Genomic DNA, 21,230 nt, shown 5'->3' on the forward strand with positions numbered 1-21,230 from the left:
GACAGAGAAGAAAAGAACAGAGACCTCACATCCGGGAACCAGGTCTCTGCCGCCATGGGCACCAAACCCCCTTTAATCCCCTCCGCCACAGGCAGGGAAACTGAGGCCATCAGTCTGGGTCTGTGCACCCACACCCCAGGCCCTTATCTGGAGTCCCCCGGGGGCTCCCCGAAGAGCCCCAGACCCACGTGTCACCAGCTTAGAACTGCAAAGTGCTTGGGCCTTGTTTTCTTTCTTTTGTTAAAGACGATCCAAAGCCCAAATAAGGCGCGGGCTGCGGAGCGGGCAGAGGAGAGAGAGAGAGAGAGAGAGAGAGAGAGGGAGCGAGTGGCAGCTGGCCCGGCTGCTGGGGCTTGGGCCTCCTCCAAGACTCCCCGCCTGCGGGAGGGCGGGCGCCCGGCCTATAAGGCCCTGACCTCCGCCTGCTGCCTCACTCTGCAAGCCACCAGCCCCTGCCACCAGCCCCTGCCACCAGCCCCTGCCACCACAGCCATGGAGGCCATCAAGAAAAAGATGCAGATGCTCAAACTGGACAAGGAGAACGCCATTGACCGGGCCGAGCAGGCAGAGGCGGACAAGAAAGTAGCAGAGGACAAGTGCAAACAGGTGAGTGGCCTCTGCTGGGCTGCGTCCGGCCACCCAGCGCCCTCTCTGTGCCCAGGCTTAAGGGAGGCTCTGGGGCTGAGGCAAGGGGCCAGGGGGGCTGAGCTGTGGCACAACAGGTGAGGGAGGGACCTCTGGCTTTCCCAGAGTGCCTTCCCTAGAGGGGGGACACTGGACACCCCACTTCAGCAGGGCCACTGGGAGCCAAGTGAGTGCGGGAGGGAGGGAGGGCGAGAAGGAGGGCGGTGCGCCCCAGGTGTGGAGCTGGGGACACCGTGTGTGTGTGTGTGTGTGTGTGTGTGTGTGTGTGTGTGTGGTGAGCGCTCACAGGGACACAAGTGTCCTGTGTGGGTCTGGGCTGGAGCAGTGGATGGGTGAAGGGGACAGGAAGCCAGGGTGCGAGGGGAGGTTCCATGGGTGGCAAGGGGACACAGCTGAGACAGACGCAAGTGTTGGTGAGCCTGTGTGTCAGTGTCACCGGACACTAAGGGAATGAGTGTCCGGCCGCTGTGTGATCGGGACGGCGCCTGTGGGTGTCAGGGTGACTGTTCTTGGGGTGCAGATATCAGGGCGACTTCCACAAGGTACATGTGAGTGACACTTCAGAGCTGCGTGTGACTGGGTCCTGGGTCAGAAAGGCCCCCCGATGGGACAGGAGCCCGGGTGAGGCCAGTGATGGCCCACCGTGAGGACAGGGCGTACAGTCGAGGGTCAGGCAGGACAGAGGTGAGAATGAGCCGGGGTCTCTGTGCCCAGCGTCCCCTACTGTCCCCCACGTCAAACCCCAGGGACAGGGAAGGTCACTTCCCTCCCCAGCAGCCAGGAGCTGAGGGAGGCCTGCAAGGCAGGCAGGGGCGGGGGACCCAGGCTGGGCGTCCCCACCTCACTCTGGCCTGGGTGGACAGAGCAGGTCACTTGTCTAGGTCTAGGTGACAGACGGGAGGAAGGAGACCCCTCCCGCAGTGTCCTGCTCCCCTTGGGGCCAACCCCCATCCCAGGGAGCATGGAGGTCCCAGAGAAGCCCAGGAGTCCCCTGGGATGGTGACACCAAGCATCAAGGCCTGGCCGGCCATGAGCTAGTTCAAGCCGCAGCTCAGTCACCAGATGGCCGCGGGGAAAAGGAAGGCCCTCAGCTCTGAGTCTCGGTGACCCCACTGGAGGTGGGAAAGCCACAGCGCCAAACTCCCTTCTGCCACTGGGGGCTCAGAGGTGACTCTGCAGGTGGAGCCCTTGGCCAGGTGCCTGGCGCACACTAAGCCCTCAGTCACGGTGGGACTGTTTCCTGCCCCGCCCTACTTCCTCTTTGGGCCTCCCCATCCCCCCCCAGAGAGTCCATGACACACCCCTACAGGCCAGCCCCACCCGGGTGTTCCCTGCCAGAAACGCCCCTCCTTCTTCCGTGTGCCCCTCCCTGGCAAACACAAATGCCTGTGCGGGGCCCTGTACTGCCAGCCCTCATAGTGAGAACCAGGAAAAAAAAAAAAAAATCGTTTATGGCTCTAATTCTTACTAAGGTGTGAGTGACTGACAGTGCAGCAACACCCGAGGCACAAAAGGAAAATATTCCTGAAGCCTCCAGTCAGCTGTGTGGCCTAGGAAGTGGACAAAAGTTCGCCAGCCTCCACCTGGATTGTTTTTTTTTTTTTGTATTTGTTGTTACAAAGCTGCCTGCTAGGACTTGGATTCAAGTCCAGACTGGCTTGTCCACCGGCTTTGTGACTCCGGTGTGTGTACAGGAGAGGGTGTGAACAGGGACTCAACTTACCCAGAGTGCCCTACACTGCAGACTAGAGAGAGAGGGTGTCAGGACCAGCCTCTCCTCCCCTCCCCCTGGGAACCTGAAGCAAAACCCCAATTCCAGGCCCTGTTCCTTGTGGGAACCAGTGATATCCGCCACCACTGGCCTTTGACCCCATATCCTGCCTCAGCCTTGCCCTAAGGCACTATTTACAGGGACTGAAATATGTGCTCGGGGGCTCTCCTGGCCATCTTAGGGGAAGGGACACTGAGGTCCACCGAGCACAGTGACCTGCCTGGACAAGGCTGCACATGCCAACACATGCTGTGTGTACAGGGAATTGGGACAGAGGGGACATGACCCACGCCCTTCAATGCTGCCAGTGATTCAATCGACAAACTTCCTTGGATGCCCCCAGCCTAGGTGGGGTGGGGCAGAGACTGGGAGAGCCAAAAAAGGGGGTGGGGCTCCGTTCAGGACAGCTGTATAGGCTGCGGGGGACATTGGAGCTGGGGGGACAGTAGAACCTCCCAGCAGAAGCTGGGATCAAGGGAGTGCTAAGCATGGCAAGCAAGCCAGCCTCGGGGTTCATTTAACAGAAAAGGACTCACACCCCCTGATGGGTGTGGCCTCTTTTGGGACTCAGTTTACCCTTCTGCGACATGGGGCTTTAGGGAAAGGGTATTTGAACATGCCTGGCATAGTCTAAGCCCCCACCTGCTTTTGTCCGAAAGTTGCCCCCCAAACTATCTTAACGCCGCAGGGACCCCATGCTCTCAAGTTCGGTTTCACGTAGCGAGAGCCCCGTGCCAGGCATACAGTCAGCGCCAAGCAAATGCTTCGACCAGTCAGAGCTGAACTATAAAATAGGCTCATTTATCTGGTCAAGTTCAAAAGCAGCGGTCAGGTGCTCAGAGGCAGACAGGTCAAGGTTTCCTTCCTGCACGTGGGGAAACTGAGGTAGAAATGGGATTTAGTCCGACTTCCAGGCTCCACGCTTCAAGGTTAAGGTCAGACCCTGGAAACAAGGCCTTTGCCTTGAATTGCTGCTGGTCCTGGGTTAGGCCTTGTCCCTGCCCAGGGCAATTTTGGGAGGCAGTCTGAGAGTCACTGCCTTGGGCACTGGGGAGCCATGTCCTCTTCTGGGCGCACAGCCTCATTACAAAGTTGCAGTTGCCCGCCAACGTGGGCGCAGGCCCACAGAGTGAGCTCCCCTTTGCTAACCTGGGGTCCCTGGGAGGCTGCACCTTTTGAGTGTGCAGTGCTCCTGGCAAAGCTGTGGGGACTTCAGTTCCCCAGAAGCCATCATGGACTCCCCAAGAGCACAGGGACCCCAGTGAGGTTAAGAGCAGCGCGTGGCTGGACACGGCTGCCATTGGTGTGGCCGTGCGCCCTACCGGCACCGTACATGTCGGAGGAGGAAACCGGGGCACAGAGACAGAGGCGCTGAGGACTTTGGGGTGTCCCCCATGTGTCCCCAGGTGGAGGAGGAGCTGACGCACCTCCAGAAGAAGCTGGAAGGGACAGAGGAGGAACTGGACAAGTCCTCGGAGGCGCTCAAGGCCGCGCAGGAGCAGCTGGAGCAGAGCGAGAAGAAGGCCTCGGACGTGAGTGCGGCGCGGGGGAGGGCGGAGGGCGGAGGGCGGCGCGGGCGCTTTCTCCAAATAAGTCCCGATCGCGCCTGGTGCGGCGGCGGCCAGCGGTGGCGACGTCAGGCCCTCCCCCAGCGGTGCTGACGTCGCGGGCCGGCCCGGGTGACCTCACCGCCCCGACGGCCGCCGCGGGGCCCGGGGGGCGGGGAGAGGCGGGGGCGGCCCCGGCGCGCCAAAGGCTCGGGGACCCGGGGCGCGGCCGAGCTGTGTGTGCCGCCATCGCCCGAGCCCTGCGAGCGCCCGCTGCGTGCGCCCCGCGCCATGGCCGGCCTCAACTCCCTGGAGGCCGTGAAACGCAAGATCCAGGCCCTGCAGCAGCAGGCGGACGACGCGGAGGACCGCGCGCAGGGCCTGCAGCGCGAGCTGGACGGCGAGCGCGAGCGGCGCGAGAAAGTGAGAGTCCGGCGGGCCGCGCCCCGGTTCCACCCGCGCCCCGATCCCCGCCCGCCCGCGCGCCCCGATCCCACTCGCGCAGGAATCTGCGCCCTGGTCCCCACCCGTGCCCCGATCCCGCGCGCGCACGGATCTGCGCCCTGATCCCCGATCCCGCGCGCGCACGGATCTGTGCGCCCCGATCCGCGCGCCCCGAGCCCCGATCCGCGCTCCCTGCGCCGAGATCCGGTCCGCGCAATCCCCGATCGCGACCTCGCCGGGGTCCCGCCCGCGCGCCCCACGTCCCCATCGGCGCCCGGCTCCACGCGTCCCGCACCGGGACCCGCGCTCTCCAGGCTTCCTGGCTCCGGGAGCCGCCCGCTTCCCGCGCTTCCCACCCGCCACTGTCGCCATCCCCCCACCACCACCACCATGTCCCCGGGAGCCCGCCTTTGTGCCCTGAGGCTCCCAGATCGCCGCCCCGCACCCCGTCCTGCGCCCCACCCCCGCGCGCGGAGACCCCCTTCCTCCGTCCTCTCTCCCGCGCCCAGTCGGGGAGGGGGGCGCCGCTGCATCCGGGTCCCGCGGGGCGGGCCGAGCGGGAAGTGGGGGATGGGCGGAGGTCGCGGTCCCGGGTGGGGGTGCGGGGCGCTGCGCTCCCGCTCCCCGGCTGCCGTCCGGGGGTCCCGGACCTGGGACGGGGCCGAGGGTGGGGACACGGCGCCTCCATTGTCCTGGGCTGCGGCGGCCCGAGTGGACCTGGGGCGGAGGCGTCGCACTTGCTCGCGTCTTGGGTGGCTTCCCGAGTCCCGCTGAACTTTCTCCGTGGTCCCCAGGGCGCGGCGGCGACGTGTCCTCCCCAGGCCGGGGAATGTGGGGGGGGGCGGAAGTGCACCCCTGAGCCTCCGGCCTCTCCCTCTCCAACTGGTCTCTGCGGGGACCAGGGCTTGGGGACCCATCTGGGTTCTAATCCCATCGCCCACCATCTGGTAGCTGTGTGTGACTCTGTGTACCCAGCACACAGTAGGTGCTTTTCTCCTTTCCCGCAATCCTGGGGCGAGTTCACGGTCTGTAAGACTGAGGAGGTGCGCTTGGCCTTCTGGGGGTGTCCTGAGTCCGGTGGTGGCAGCCATCCTGGAGGCTGACCAGGGACCTAGAGAATGAAGACGCTTGCTGGGCGGACAAAGACAGCAGAGGCAAGGGGGAGGGGGGTCCTAGAAGCTTGGGGCCCCCAGAAGATGCTGGGCCAGGTGGCCTTGGGTGCATATTGACAGTTCTGGGGACAGCCCAGGGCTGGCTGGTCCCTGTTTCCCAGACAGCCCCTGCTTGGCCTGGGCTGGAGCAGTTTTGGCTCCGAGAAGCATTTACAAGCCCGGGAAGTCCCAAACAGTAGCTGGCCTGGCCTCCTTCTCCCAGGGCCGTCCTAACCCTGCATCTGATGTCACCCAGGCATGTCTGGAGAAGTCGTCCTTCCAAAATGGCCCTGCACCCCGAGCCAAGCCTTAGCAGTGGGGAGAGGGGGGTGCTTTGGCAAAGTTTGGGAACTTCGTAAAAAGTTCAATTTCCAAAGGGAACTCCAGAGACAGGGGGGAGGAAAAAGAAGACGGGGGGGGGGGGGACTTGGAGTGTGCTGTAGAGAGAGCCAAGGGCCACCTCTGGGCTGGCCTGCCTGGCTCCCCACAGCTGGTTTCTTTTAGATTTTTGTGTGATTAACCCACTTCTTCCTGTCCCTCGGCCACAAGTAGCCTGCAAGCGCCTTTTACCTTATAAGGGAAATCCTTTGTCGCTGGGAGCTTTGATTGCAGGAAGGGGCGGGGCCTCCGCGACTGCACTTTTTGCTCGTGGTGTGCAGGATGTGCGGTGGCCGCCCCGCCCGCTGGCATCCCGCGTTTGCCACATCAGGAATTTTCTTTTCCTCTCCGTCTGTTTTTGAGACAACTCAGGAATCCAACACCTCTGTGTGATCACACACAAAGCCAGTTCCTGCGCTGAGCAGTCCCAGCCACTCCTCAGGCTGAAGCAAGAGGGTGGATTGCTTGAGGCCAGGAGTTCGAGACCAGCCTGGGCCACATAGCCAGCCCCCGCCCCCAATCTCAAAACTTTAAAAAAATTGAGCTCTGGTGGCTCTCGCCGGGAACCCAACGACTCGGTAGGCTGCGATCCAGAGGATTGAGGTTCAACCAGCGCAGGCAAACCATTCTAGAGACCCCATCTCCAAAAATAACTAGAGCAAAATGGACTGCAAGAGTGGCTCAAGTGGTGGAGTGCCTGCTTTGCAAGCGTGAAGCCCTGAGTTCAAACCCCAGCCCCACCAAAAAAAAATTTTTTTTTTCAAATCATTTCTTTGCGGGTAGGTATGCAGGTTTATTTTGGGGTGACGGACTGTTCTGGAATTAGTGGTGTGAATTGCTCAGTTTTGTGACGTCCATTCTTGGTGGGAGAGGGGCCAAAGGCTCCTGGCAGTAAAAGGAGAAACCCACACTGGCTGAGTGTCACTTCTTTTTTTTCTGTTGTATACGCTTGGGGTCAGAGGACACAGCCTCTCACTCATTTTTATAGCCTTCCTTATTTTAAAAAGGTTCTTTTTTCACCAAAAAAGGAGAAAGGAGTACAACTCCCCTGCACCTCCCTTGGCTGAGCCCCAGGTCCTCTTTTGTTGGCTTTTGGGTTTTGTCTCACTACGTAGCCCATGCTGGCCTCGAACTCGTGATCCCCCCACCTCAGTTTCCCAAGGGCTGGGATTATAGGCAGGAACCACCATACCCTGCTGATTGAGCTGTTTGACCAACTGTGTGGCCTGCTCCAAGCCCTGGCTCGGGTGGGGATCTGAGTCACCCAGCAAAACCACTTCACCTAGCGGGGCCCCTTAGTGTCCCCATCTGTGAAATGGCTGAGCTAGGTGAGGACTAAAATAATTTAAAGCCATGACAGTGAGATCCAGCTGTCTGTGGGCCTTCCCGTGGGTCCCCCCTGCCACGCCCTGTGGTCACAGCTGGCACAACAGTCATTTGGAGTCATCGAGCTTGGGGGGGGAGAGATGCCACCTGCCCCATACCACAGGCCGCCGACTGTCAAAGCTGGGATTGTGACTTAGAGTTCTGGCTTTTCTGCACTCCATCTACTTCTTACCTCGTGGATGGAAACTTCCCGAAAAGCCAGTGATAGGACTGATTTCCTGCCGGTCACTCCGTGCAGCCCAGGCTGGCCTGGAACTCACGACGCTCCTGTCTCAGTCTTTCCGGTGCTGGGATTACAAGCATGCACAACCACACCAGCCCTCCGTTCTTTTGCTGTTACTGTTCTTTTTATCTCAATGGATACATAGTATCTGAGCATATTTTTCTTCCATGTTGACTCAGCCACCCACCTGACAGTGAGTGGAGAGTGTTCCCTGCTGTTTCAGGGGTGCTCCTACTGACAAGAGAAGCTGGGTGTGGTGGTGCACACCTGTAGTCCCAGCTACTTGGGAAGCTGAGACAGGAGGGTGACCTGAGCCCAAGAGTTTGAGGGCAGACTGGGGACATGGCAAGACCCTGTCTCAAACAAACATTTTTTTTTAAAAATAAGAGTGTGGGTTCCTTATAGCCTGGCTTCCTGAGTGGGCTTGAGCAGGGAATGGGGTCCATGGAGGGAGGGGCAGTGCTGGGGCTCCCGGTGACTCCTGGTGGCTGGCCTGTCCCTCCTTTTTTTTTTGCAGTACTGGGATTTGAACTCAGGGCCTTCACCTTAAGCCACTCCACCAGCCCTTCTTTGTGAAGGGATTTTTCAAGATAGGGTCTCAAAAACTATTTGCCTGGGCTGGCTTCGAACCTCGATCCTCCTGATCTCTGCCTCCTGTGTAGCTGGGATTATGGCGCCAGGCAGGCCTGTCCCTGCTTAACCCAGCTGCCCCTTGTCGTCCCCAGGCTGAAGGAGATGTGGCGGCCCTCAACCGTCGCATCCAGCTGGTGGAGGAGGAGCTGGACAGGGCACAGGAGCGGCTGGCCACGGCCCTGCAGAAGCTGGAGGAGGCAGAAAAGGCTGCAGACGAGAGCGAGAGGTGAGGACATTTGGGACCCGGGGTCGTTGCTGGCTTCTGGAACATGCAGCACTGCTCACCTCCCAGGGCTGTGTGACAGTGCTTTGTCAGCTGTCACCCCGGGCATAAGATCGTCACAAAGAACATCTAGCAGACAGAGAAGGAGGAAAACTGGGCGGGTGTGGGACAGGTGGCAGCGCTGGCCAGTTGACTTTCTGGGAAAGCCACCAGGCCTCTCTACTCTGGAGACGTCATTTTTGAGAACGGTGTGGAAAAAAAAGGAAACACAAATGAACGTGACATCTGGTTTTGCTGTGCAGCCCTGGCTGGTCTCAACCTTGAGGTCCTCCTGCCTCACGGGAGCTGGGATTACAGGCGAGCACTGCTATGCCTGGCCCCTCAAGTTCTCCTTTTTATTTTTTGCTTTTTCTTGTGCTCCAGGGCCTCACTTGCGAGGCAAGGGCTCTGCCACTGAGCTGTACCCCGGCCCTACAGGGTTGTTGACAGCGATCTTGGATGGTGACAGCTGCTCTTCAGGGACATGTACAAACCAGTGCCACTATTGCACTTGCAAGTGACGCCCCCCCAGGGCCTCGGTGCTGCACTTGGATGCAGGGCGCTCCGTCCTCGGGAGCGGGTGGCTCTGTGGCAAGCCGGAGGACTGAGGGAAGATTGTGTCCCTCACACATGCAATTGTCTCTGTGTGGCTGTAAATGGACTCCTTGTGTGGCAGTGGCGTGGGCCGGGCCTCTCCGGTGGTTACACCCCGTCTCACTTGGCTCACCCATCACAAAGGTTTCCTGGTGTAGACCTCCCCCCTCCAAAAAAAAAAAGGAGTCATTTTTCATTCTTCTGCTGTGACCATGAAGCAGAGATTAGAAAACAGCTAGGGAGTCTTTCTTTTTTCTTGGTGGGACTGGGGTTCGAACTCAGGGCTTTGTGCCTACAAAGCAGGTGCTCTGCCACTTGAGCCACACCACCAGCCCACGTGGCTCTGGTTCTTTTGGAGATGGGGGTCTCCTAAATATTTGCCTGGGCTGGCCTTGAACTGTGGTCCTCCTGATCTCAGCCTCCCAGCTAGCTGGGATTACAGGCGTGAGCCACCAGCACCTGACTGAGCTAGGGTGTCTTAGAGATGACTTCCCAATGGGAAACCTCTTGTCAGGCTGGAGGGGACAGACCCCCTGGGACAGGCTGTGCGTCTGTCACTTCATGGAGACAAGGTGGCAGGTCCAGGCAGCCACCAGTGAAGAGAAGCTTGTGCAAGTGTGAGGTCCTGGGTCCCATCCCTAGGACCGCCAAAAAAAAAGAAAGAAAGAAAGAAAAAGATCCATGCAGTGCCTGGGGCTGGCCAGCCTGACCGGATTGGTCCCATGGTAAACAGTGACAGCATGGGAAGGCCACTTGCTTGCTTGTATCATGTCACAGTGGCCTTTGGTGACACTTTGTCAACCTACACCAGGAGCTGGAGGGTCCAGACACAGCGCTGGCCCTGACACCTGCATGGCCTTGGGCAAGCCACTTTGATCTCATGAGTTGACAGGGCGTCTTCCTCCAACAGACGTCCCCGCAAGCTTGCTCTCGGGCTGAGGCTGACACCTTGTCCTGCCAAGATGACAGACGCCGATGGCGTTACCCAGGGCTGGCTCCTCTTTGGAGGCTGTGGCTTTCTCTGTCCCCCATGCTGGCCACCAGCGAGCTGTCCTGCTCTCCAAACTGGCCGTATCCACCCTGGTCCCTCACCCGGTCAGTGCGACTTGGCTTTCCCTTATCCGAAATGCCTAGGACCAGAAGTGTTTCGGATTTCGGAGGGTTTTTTTTGTTTTGGGGGGTTTTTTGTTTTTCGGATTTTGGAATATGTACATATTTTGAAATTCGCTTCTGTTTCACACACACGTGATACGCAGGGCCTGAAGGGAATTTCACAGAACATGCTCAGTGTGCCGCCCCTGGACGGCCACCTGTCACACGAGAGGTCGGGAGTGGCATTTTCCGTCTGCGGCTCCATGTCCCTGCTCAGTTTGGCTGGGGTGTGGCTTGGTGGCGGAGCACTTGCCTGGCTCTCGAGGGTTCTGGGTTTGACCCCCAGAAACACACATACATGCAAAATTTGACTTGGGGACACTTTGGATTTTTGGGTTAGAGATCCAGCCTTGTGCCTCACCTGGGTTTCCCACTGCACTCCATCCACCATTTTGTTTTCACTACACCTGTTTCTAAAATCCTCCCGGGGTCCCCTTTGCCCTCAGCACGTCACTCAGAGACCCAGGCCGTGGCCCGGCTTTCCTGGGTTGGTTTGTTCTTTAAGACGAGGCATGGGTCTATGTAGCCCAGACTGGCCTCGAACTTTTCATCCTCCTGTCTTTTTGTCTCCTGAGTGCTGGGATTATAAGCAGGTGCAACCATGCCCAGCTCCTCCTCCGGGTCTCTTCTTCCCTTCAATGTCACCTCTTCAAGAAAGCCTTTTGTGACCTGCTCACTGCATAGTCGCTGCTGGCTTAAGGGACCCCTTGATACTACTTATGGAAAGGAGTAGAAAACAGCAGAAAAGAGGGCTGGAGGTGTGGCTCAAGTGGTAAATCGCCTGCTTTGCAAGTGCCAAGCCCTGAGTTCAAATCCCAGTCCAACCAAAAAAAAGCAAAGACGAGATCCAGGCCAGGGGGGTTGAGTCTTAGCTCTGGGAGCGCCAAACCTCTCCCCCTGCCTCAGTTTCTTCACCTGTAAAATGGGAATAACGGACCCGCTTCACAGGGCGGTTGTGAAGGGAAAGGCATTCAAACAGCATCTGTCAGTCAGTAAAGATGAAGTAAAAAGCCAGGCGTGTTGGGGCTCGCCTGTAATCCCCGCACCCAGGAGGCTGAGGCAGGAGGATGTCAAGTTCAAGACCAGCCTGGGCTACCAGTGAGATCCTGGCTGAAAAGAGAACAGATAGGTGAATGGGAGACGGGCGGAGGGCGATCTGGGGAGATCCAGAGAAGGGTCTGGGTGACCGTCGCCCCCACGAGCGGCTTGTCCTTTGCAGGGGAATGAAGGTGATCGAAAACCGAGCCATGAAGGACGAGGAGAAGATGGAGATCCAGGAGATGCAACTGAAGGAGGCCAAGCACATCGCGGAGGAGGCCGACCGCAAATACGAGGAGGCAAGTGGGGCGGGCAGATGGCCCGGGTGGCCGCGGTGACAGGAAGCGGAGAGGACAGGGCTGCTGATAGGGAAGGAAGCCCTTGGCTGGGGATGTCGCACATCTGGTTTTCCAGAGACAGCACTGGCCAGGAAGGATCCTGCGTGACTCGGGCACCCGTCCAGCTTGCTGGGAGGCCAGCTGAGGGGACTAAGTGGCCTTTGTCCTTTTGTCACACTGTGGCCCCCAGCCTGGCTCCTCCTTCCCTCCCGGGTTCTGGGAGAGAGGTGTCCGTTCCCTGAAGTCCCCAGGGCTGCTGGATTGAAGGACTGGCAGAAAGTGCCACGCTGGGGACAGTACCCAGGGAGGGCACTGCGGGGACCGGTGTCACCGGGCTCCTGTCTCCACAGGTGGCTCGGAAGTTGGTCATCCTGGAGGGAGAGCTGGAACGCGCTGAGGAGCGTGCCGAGGTGTCCGAGCTGTGAGTGGTGACACAACGGACGGGCAGGGCTTGGGTGTGCCGGGATCGACCTTGACCTTGGCCCGGCCTCTGCTCGAGTGGACGGCCATCTGGGACTCATGGCTCGTCCCCACTGCTGACAAAGAGATAGCCACTTACTGCCCAGGAAGCACCCCGCCCCCGCCAGTGTCCTGTCACCAAGACTTTGGGAAGTAGGAGATGTGTGGTAGCAAAGAGCCAGAGTCCCTTTTTCCCAGCTAGAACGGCTCAAAGGACATTGGAGCTTTTTTTTTTTTTTTTTTGGTATTGGGATTTGAACTCAGGGCTTTGCTCTTGCTAAACAGGTGCTCTACCACTTGAGCCACTGTGCCAGCCCTTTTTGCCTTAGTCTGTTTCCAGGTAGGTTACATCTTTGCGCCAGGCTGGCCTGGACTGTCCTCATACCTCTTCCTCCCCAGTAGCTGGGATTACAGGCGTGCACCACTGCACCAGGCTCAAGGCCATGTGCTCCTAACAGAACTCTGGCTGTAGAAGGCAGATGCCCCCATGTTGGACTGTGACCAATTCCTGGGGGTGGGGGGACAGCCACAAGGAAGTGGGAAACTTAACCTGAATCCCACAAGTCTCAACAAACCAAACACCTCTGCCCTGGGCCTCGGAGAAGGAACCAGCTCCACAGAGACAGCTCTGGTTTCACAGATCTGGTCTCTGCCTGCCAAGATCTCAGCCTCCCTCCCTCGGCCTCATTCCTACACCTTCCGGAGGCTGCCTCATCAATCATAAATTTCCCAAGTCCCTGTTGCCCCACCCTTGGCCGAAGGCCAAAAGTGCTCCATAAACCCCTGGGCGCGCCTTACCCCGCTCTGGTATGAGAGATTTTGGTGCGCGTCCAGCGTTACAATCTCAGAAAAACCCATCAACTCCTTCCCCCTCGTTCCTTGTGGGAGGCTGGGCACAGGAGGTTTCTCCTTTGGAAACTTTTTTTTTTTTGCAATGCTGGGGCTTGAACTCATGGCCTTCACCTGGAGCCACTCCACCAGCCCGTTTTTGCGAAGGGTTTTTGAGACAGGGTCTCCCGAACTATTTGCCCAGGCTGGCTTTGAACTGCAGTCCTCCTGATCTCTGCCTCCTGAGTAGCTGGGATTACAGGCAGAAGCCATCAGAGAGCTGAGAGCTTTTTTTTTTAAGGGGCTTGGGCCTCTGGAAGAGAGAAGATCAAATACACAAATCCTTTGTCTTATTTGCAGAAAATGTGGGGACCTGGAAGAGGAACTCAAAAATGTCACTAACAACCTGAAATCGCTCGAGGCTGCCTCTGAAAAGGTTGGTGGCTGGCCTGGCGTGGAGGGGGACTTGCTGGGTTTTGTTCCTTTCTTTCCCCAAGGTACGGGTACAGGCCAGGGGTTCAGGAACTTGACCTCTACTGGTGAGCACTAACATTGGTGTCCAGCAGTTGGGGATTTCACAGACAGAAGGAGCTGCCTGGTGGCTGGATTTCTCATGCAGGCTTTTGGGTCCTCTTCCATGTTTTGTTTTTGTTTTTTGAGAGAGAGGTGGTCTCACTGTGTAGTCCAGGCTGGCCTTGAACTGGTGATCTTCCTAGCTCAGCCTCCCAAGTACTGGGATTACAGGCATGCACCACTGTGCCCAGTTTGGTGCCTTCTTTTATCTCTGTCTCAAATGAGAATGGAGGTGGAATCTGAGATTTGTACCTAGTAGGCTCATTTTGGGGAGACCTAGGAAAAAGTCATATAAATAGAGCCTCAGCCAGGTGCCAGTGGCTCACACCTGTAATCCTAGCCACTTGGGAAGCTGAGATCGGGAGGATCAAGGTGGTTTTATTTGTTGTTGCTTTTCTTTTTTGCAGTACTGGGGTTTGAACTCAGGGCCTACACCTTGAGCCACTCCACCAGCCCTTTTTTGTGAAGGGTTCTTCTGTTTGCCCAGGCTGGCTTCAAACCACGATCCTCCTGATCTCTGCCTCCTGAGTAGCTGGGATTATAGGTGTGACGTACCGGTGCCCAGCAGGATCACGGTTTGAGTCCAGCCTGGGCAAATAGTTCACGAGACGCCATCTCCAAAATAACCAGAGCAAAATGGACTTGAGGTGTGGCTCAAGGGGTGCAGTGCCAGCCCCGGCTCCCCCTGCTGAATTCCCCAGCCCCATCCGGTCCCCGTTTCCCTCCTGTACTCCCCCAGGTGCCCTGGACTTGGGGTTCACAGCCATTCTGCGTGCTGTCGTGAGCTCCAGGGCCCGGAGCCTGTGTTTGCTCAGCCCGGTGTGACTTCCCTTTCCCTGACCAACCCTGCTCAGCTCGGCCTCTGCGCCCACCTCGTCCTTGGCCAGCCCGGCCCTTCCCATTTCTCACCCACGCGAAGGCGGTGTCTGCTGTGTAGCACACTTCTTTTCCTCTGGCGTGATTTGTAGCGTCTGTTGATTTGCGGGGCTGGGGATCGAACCCAGGTCTTGCACATGCTAGGCAACCACTACCACTGAGCTACACCTCTGGCCTTATCACACACGTGATAACGACCCAATTAACTGCATCTTTTTTGCAAGATTGTAAGTTTTAAGGAAGGACAAAGGACCATATCTATTTTTTGTTTTGTTTCTGGTAGTAGGGTTTTGAACTCGGGGCCTCACCACTTGAGCCATTCAGAGAGGGTCTCAACTTTTTACCTGTACTTTGATCCTCCTACCTACACAAGTGGAGCCGGGATTACAGGCATACAGCCCTATACCCAGTTACTGCTTGAAGTGGGGCCTTGCTAACTTTTTGCTTGGACTGGCCTCACACCATGATCCTCCCAATCTCCACTTCCCGAGTAACTGGGATTACAGGCAGGAGCCACCATACCCAGCTCTTCATCTTTTTTTTTTTTTTTTTTTAAAGCATTTCTTGGTTTCTCCCACAGTATTCTGAAAAGGAAGATAAGTATGAAGAAGAGATTAAACTTCTGTCCGACAAACTGAAGGAGGTGAGTGTGGCCTCACCCAGCTCCTGACGAGTGTCCCCTGGGGTTGAGGCCATGGTGTGACTTTCTTCTTCCCCAGGCCGAGACCAGGGCTGAATTTGCTGAGAGAACAGTTGCCAAGCTGGAAAAGACAATCGACGACCTGGAAGGTAGGGAATTGTCACCTCCGTGTGTGTGTCTGTCCGTCTGTCTGTCTGATGGCCAAGGATGCCTCTAGATCTCTCTCCAACTCCTGCTTGGTTCACAGAGATGCTTGACCATTTTTTTTAAATACTTCGCATTTTTACCAACCCCTCTCCAGAGAGCTGGAGGCCTGTCCCGGCGGGAGAAAATGATAAAAGGGAGGACGCAGGAGCCAGGCCTGCCCCACATTCCTCAGCATCTCCTCAAGGGCTCTAATTCTTTAAATTCTGATCTTTGTGCTCCATGACATAGCCGGAAAATTCCAGAAACGTTGGGTTAAGACAGAATCCCCCAGGCTGCCTGTGTCATCCAGGAAGGGCGCAGGACGCACGCCTCTCACCTTATGTCCCCAGTGCTTGTCGGGGAAACAAGGTTTCCATATAAGGGGAAAACGGCCCATTCTCAAGTGTGACCTTTGGACCCGGTGACACCACTGGACCCAGCGGTTGGCAGGGGATACTCTTCTCATTTCTGGTTCTGGTCACTGTTCTTTCCAAGGTTCACTGTGGCCCTCAGAGCGCTTCTTTTTTTTACTTTCTTTTTCTGTTTGGTACTGGGTTTGAATTCAGGGCCTTTACCTTGAGCCACCCCACCAGCCCATTTTTGGTGCTGAGTGAACTGTTCTCCCGGGCTGGCTTTGAACTCTGATCCTCCTGATCTCTGCCTCCTGAGTAGCTGGGATTACACGCGTGAGCCACCGGGACATTTCTTGGTTTGGTGACATGGCTTAGTTTTTTCACTGTCTTTCTTTCCTTGCTGATCTGGGACTGGCTCTGACTTGGTCCCTCTGAGCTCTCTCCCTGGTGACCTCCGGCCTGTAGACGAGGTCTACGCTCAGAAAGTCGTACACAGCTCTCAGCAAAGGGCTTAGCCTCGCCCTCCATGCCATGACCTTCCTTTGACGGGCGGCTGAGCCCTTGCAGTCCTGACATCTGTCCTCTGTCTGTGGTGCCTTCCCCAGCTACGTACCTGGGGCTTGCTCTTCCAGACCTCTTCCTGCTGCAGTCTGTGACAGCAATAAAGACAGGCAACCCCCATTTTCACACCCTGTCACTCGCATTTTCTCTGCTTGCCATCTCTGAGCCATAGCTGGACACCTCGGACCACAGCCACAGAAAAAGTGGGTGTCTGGAGCACAAGCCAAAAAGACAAGCAATGCCCACGCCAATGTGACATCCGTGACGTTACTTAATACATCTGTGAGCCAGTAATTTCTCCTTAAATAGGAATTGCTTTGAATGGAGACTCAATGGTGTCGGGCTGAGTGGTGCACGTCTGTAATCCCAGCACTTGGGAGGATGACGTAGAAGGATCTCTAGTGTCAGGCCAGCTTGGGCTGCATAGCAAGACCCTGTTGCAAACAAAAAAAGAAAAAAAACGAGGTAGTTTTTTTTTCCCCCCGAGTTTCCCCAAGACACTGCCATCTACCTCCTGTCATACTTGTGTCAACTACAACCAGGAATCTTGCGTTGGCTTAGTAAGAACGTGTGACGCTTAACACCTGGGGAGTGTTAGAAGTTCATCCTTAAAAAGTGACCAAGGGCACCCTTGCCCTTGGAAGTGACATGAAAACCTCCAGTTAGGTCATCAGTGACAAGTCACTAGCTGTTCATTCCTCCAAAATACATCTCCTAAGCCAGGCGGGGTGGCTCACTCCTGTAATCCCAGCTACTTGGGAGGCTGAGATCAGGAGGTTCGCAGTTGGAGGACAGCCCAGTTAAATAGTTCATGAGACCCCATCTCCAAAACAACCAGAGTAAGCTGGTGAAGTGGCTCAAGTGGTAGAACACCTGCCTAGCAAGTGTGAGGCCCTGAGTTCGAGTCCCAGTGCCATTAAAAAAAATAACCAGAGTAAAATGGACTAGAGGAGTGGATCAATCAGTAGAGCACCGGCTTTGCAAGTACAAAGCCCTGAGTTCGAATCCCAGTTCTACCAAAAAAAAACCCGAAGAAAATACATCTCTCTTAAACTACTCAAACCTGTCCAGCACTACAGTCAGCCTGCACTGCCGTGTAAACCGGCCCTCCGCCCTTCCACCTGTCCAGTCATTCCAGCCAGCACCCGAGGGCCGTGTCATTTATAGACTACCTGATAACAGAACAGATGCCTGGGAATCCAGGTGACAGGGTGGGGGAGGTTGGCACCTGTGGTGACAGCTGGGCTGGGATCCCACCTCTCCCACTCAAACGGCCACTTAGCTGCAGAAGGAAGGTACGAGCTCAAGTTGTCGTGAGGATTAAATGAGTGTGTGGCCAGCCTCGATGGGCTCAGGGCGGTGCTCTGTCTGATCACGTCCTCCCAGGTCACAGTCACCTGAATTTTCTTTTCTCAGTGGCACTGGGGTTTGAACTCAGAACCTTGCATTTGCTAGGCAGGTGCTCTACCACTTGAGCCACACTCCAGCCCTCTATTGCTTTACTTGTTTTTCAGGTAGGGTCTTACATTTTTGCCAGGAGCTGACCTATACCTTGGTCCTCCTACTTCTGCCTCCTGCGTAGCTGGGATTATAGGCACACACACTGTCACACCCAGCTTTCTCATTGAGATGGCGTCTTGCTGACTTTTTGGCCTGGCTGGCCTTAAACTACAATCCTCCCTGTATCTGCCTCCTGTGTACCTGGGATTACAGGTGTGAGCCACCGCCCGCCCCCCCGGGGGGAGATCCCTGTTATTCTTCAAGTTTTCTGTTATTAAAACACAAACTATTTTCCCTGCACTCTGGTAGTTTGAGGTTTATAAAGTTTTTTTTAATCCTTTAACAAAAATTCTTATTAATGTTTTTTTTTTTTTCCTTTTCTCTTACTCCTCACCAGAAAAACTGGCCCAAGCCAAAGAAGAGAACGTGGGTTTACACCAGACTCTGGACCAGACACTAAACGAACTGAACTGTATATAACCAAAGCCAGAAGCTGGGTTCCAACAGAGACGCCAGAGCGCCCCGACTTTCTCTCTTTTCTTGTAAGAAGTCTCTTTTGTCACTGCATCTTCCTCGCTTTGCTGGAAATGTCGAGCAAATTAGGATTTCATGACCAAATATTTTATCTCAGACCAGCTATGAGCACGTTTATCTACTTCCTTCCTTCTTACTTTTTTTAATGGCACCAGCTTCTCCAGCTGTCTTCCTAAGATAGGCAGGGTATTTCACACTGGGCATCCTCTGTTAAGATCTATGGCATTTAGTTCTGGGATAACAACCCCGTATTTTCAAGAACAGACTCCAATCACCTAGTCACAGGTTGACTGAAAATTAAAATTCTGAAGGTCACCCTTTCTGGTGAAGTTACAGGAGCCTAGGGACTGTCACAATGAAGTGGGTGAAAAGTTTCCATCCAAAGCAGGGGGAAAGGGCTCTTGTGGGAAGTCAAGGCCTCAATCTCGGACAACCTAGTCACCTTGTCTTCACTCCAAGGCCCAGGACAAATGTCCTTTGAGTAGTCGGTGCCAGAATGCTTACCAAATGGTCACAGTGATTACTCAGATATTTTTGGGATCGATCCTTGATGTTAAGTTCTTCTACCTGGATCTCCGTCAAGTTGCTCTCTGAGGACCAATAATGTCTCCTTCCAGTCATGCCACACGCTCAGCTCTCAGGCCTCCGCTCAGCAGGTGCGTGGTAGACGGCAGGACCACCTCACCAACACTGCTGCCGGTCTCCTAAAAATTGAGCAAGAGAGGGGGTTTTGGTTTTGTTTCGGGTAACAGGTGTCTTTCCGGCAGCACAGCAGAGATCAGAAAGGGAGTTGGCCTAATTTCATCTCCATAGTTCAGTTGAACGTTTACTTACCTAGGGTTGAAATTCCTCTCGTGGGACCAAGCTGACTTAAAAAAAAAAAAAGACCAAGAAACTCCTGGTGAAACTGGACATGGGGTGTTTTGTACGCAGGGGCTTCGTTGTGTTTTTCTGTCTCCGCTGACATCTCAGAGCTGAACGGTCCCCATTCCCTGTCCGTATGGGGGCCGAGTTGAGTTTACAACCCTGACTGCAAATCGTCCTGCTCCCGGCTTCTGACCCCCTGTCCCCACCACCTCGCACTCCTATTTATTGAGCACTACACTCCCCAGGAGATGAACCGGCACACTGTGCGACCGAATAACCCACACTGCTCTGATCCTTGCAGCCCTATCATGTATCATAGGTAATACTGTCACTTTTTCTACATTTTGGTCAAATAAATTTTTACAGAAACTACAGTATGTGTGAGTTTCAGAATGGGTGAAGATGTGCAAAGGATTTTGGCTCAACAAATGTTAATGGGGTGGAAAGGGAAGATAGTGGAACTTAGAAAATGTTATTTTTAAGGTTTTTTTTTTGTTTTGGTGGGACTGGGATTTGAACTCAGGGCTTCACACTTGCAAAGCACTCTACTCCTTGAGCCTCACCTCCAGCCCATTTTGCTCTGGCTATTTTGGAGATGGCATCTTTTGGACTATTTGCCCAGGATGGCCTCCAACTGTGGTCTTCCCTGTCAAAGTTTGCCAAGTAGCTGGGATTATAGGCGTGAGCCACCACACCCGGCATTTGCTTTACACCATGACTTCATGCTGTAAGGATTATTATCTCCAAATTTCAGTAACGGAGGAACTTAAACATCCCATTATCCCCAATCCAGCCTGGCAGTGAAGAATAAGTAAACAGGCTGGGGATGCAGCTTGGTGCTAGAGGACTCCCTAGTTAAGTGTGAGGCCCTGAGTTCAAAATCCAGTACTGCCAAAAAATAAAAATAAAAAAGAATGAGTAGGATTTTAATAGATGGTGAGACCAGGGACAAAGTCCAAGGTCTGCCTGTGTAAGTAAGGTGTTCTGTGTACTGCACATACACAGCAAAATTGAAAAGCAGGCTGGACGCAGTGATGAGAGCTCAAACTTCATCTGGTGAGACATGGAAGTAAATAAAGGATTAGTAAAATCCACTTAGCACCCATTTTCAGGAAAGACTTGAATGAGGGTGGATTGGAGCCAGTACCCAGGTTAGTGGCTGTCATGAAATGAGGAAGTGATCAGAAGGGAGTAATCTTAGAACTTAATGGTTGAGTGACAAGGAACTTACAAAGTCACTAAAGTTTCACTATCTGTATTGCTTTGAATATTTTGTCTTAAGATCTTATCTTTGGAATAGGGCACTGGTGGCTCGCACCTGTAATCCTAGCTACTCAGGAGGCAGAGATCAGGAGGATCACAGTTTCAGGTCAACTCAGGCAAAAAAAACTTTGTGAGACCCCATCTCAACCAACGGCTGGGTGAGGCGGTATAGGCCTGTCATCCCAGCTAAGTGGCAAAGAACAACTAGGACTACAGTCCAGACTTAAAGGAGACCGTATTTCAAAATGAAAACCAATGCAAACAGGGCTGGTGGAGGGGCTCAAGTGTAGAGCACCTGCCTAGCAAGTGTGAGGCCCTGAGGTCAAACCCCAGTGCTGCAAAAAAAAAATAAAAATGAGAAGAAGATCTTAACTTTGGGAGGGGGGAGGAATCAAAAACTGTTACTACCATATGCAAGCAATTTTCTGTTAGTAAGTATAATTAAAACACTTTCTTCCTCTTAATTAGATATTGACACTCACTGTGAGTTTATTTATTTAGGTGGTACTGGGGTTTGAACTCAGGATCTCACACTTATTAGGCAGACACTCTACCACTTGAGCCACTCCACCAGCTCTGTTTTGTGCTAGGTGTTTTCAAGATAGGGTCTCAAGAACTATTTGAACTGGCTGGTTTCGAACCATGATACTGTTTTCACTAAATGCTGAGTTTGGCCGCTGCTTTGGCAGTATTACAGCCAAGGCTTACCTGGGGTGTGACTGTGGTCAGTGGAGGGTTTTTCCCAATACCCCAGGTGACAATTTGTAATACAGTCAGCACTGGCAATTCTCTAAGAAGCCTGAGTTGTTAAAAAAAAAAAAAAAGTGTTCAGCCAGGTGCCAGTACTCAACGCCTGTAATCCCAGCTACTCAGGAGGCAGAGATCAGGAGGATTGTGGTTTGAAGCCAGCCTGGGCAAAAAGTGTCTTAGAACCTATCTCAAAAAAAAAAAACTATCACAAAAAAGAGCTGGTGGAATGGCTCAAGGTGAAGGCCCTGAGTTCAAGCCCCAGTACCACCAAACAAAGT

At 54.9% G+C, this 21,230-nt stretch overlaps 1 protein-coding gene across 2 annotated transcripts; it reads left to right on the forward strand.

Moving 5' to 3' along the window:
• The first annotated feature begins 417 nt into the window (after positions 1 to 417).
• Tpm4 (tropomyosin 4) lies at positions 418 to 19,313 on the forward strand. Of its 2 annotated transcripts, XM_074053741.1 has the most exons (9): positions 418 to 606; positions 3,823 to 3,948; positions 8,271 to 8,404; positions 11,406 to 11,523; positions 11,913 to 11,983; positions 13,210 to 13,285; positions 14,879 to 14,941; positions 15,018 to 15,087; positions 17,936 to 19,313. In XM_074053741.1, the coding sequence occupies exons 1-9, from the start codon at positions 493 to 495 to the stop codon at positions 18,016 to 18,018; spliced, it is 855 nt and encodes a 284-aa protein (XP_073909842.1). In that variant the 5' UTR covers positions 418 to 492; the 3' UTR covers positions 18,019 to 19,313. The 2 variants fall into 2 exon arrangements, with proteins under 2 accessions (XP_073909842.1, XP_073909843.1); XM_074053742.1 differs by lacking the exons at positions 418 to 606; positions 3,823 to 3,948 and adding an exon at positions 4,156 to 4,386.
• Positions 19,314 to 21,230: the final 1,917 nt, after the last annotated feature.

Source organism: Castor canadensis, chromosome 14 (genome assembly GCF_047511655.1).
Source record: "Castor canadensis chromosome 14, mCasCan1.hap1v2, whole genome shotgun sequence".
NCBI lineage: Eukaryota > Metazoa > Chordata > Mammalia > Rodentia > Castoridae > Castor > Castor canadensis.

Excerpts from the sequence above, each read along its gene's own strand:
- Tpm4 (XM_074053741.1), top strand. The coding sequence starts at position 493 with ATGGAGGCCATCAAGAAAAAGATGCAGATGCTCAAACTGGACAAGGAG. Across the intron at positions 8,405-11,405 it reads GCTGCAGACGAGAGCGAGAG|GGGAATGAAGGTGATCGAAA; the intron begins GTGAGGACATTT and ends TGTCCTTTGCAG. Across the intron at positions 15,088-17,935 it reads GACAATCGACGACCTGGAAG|AAAAACTGGCCCAAGCCAAA; the intron begins GTAGGGAATTGT and ends ACTCCTCACCAG.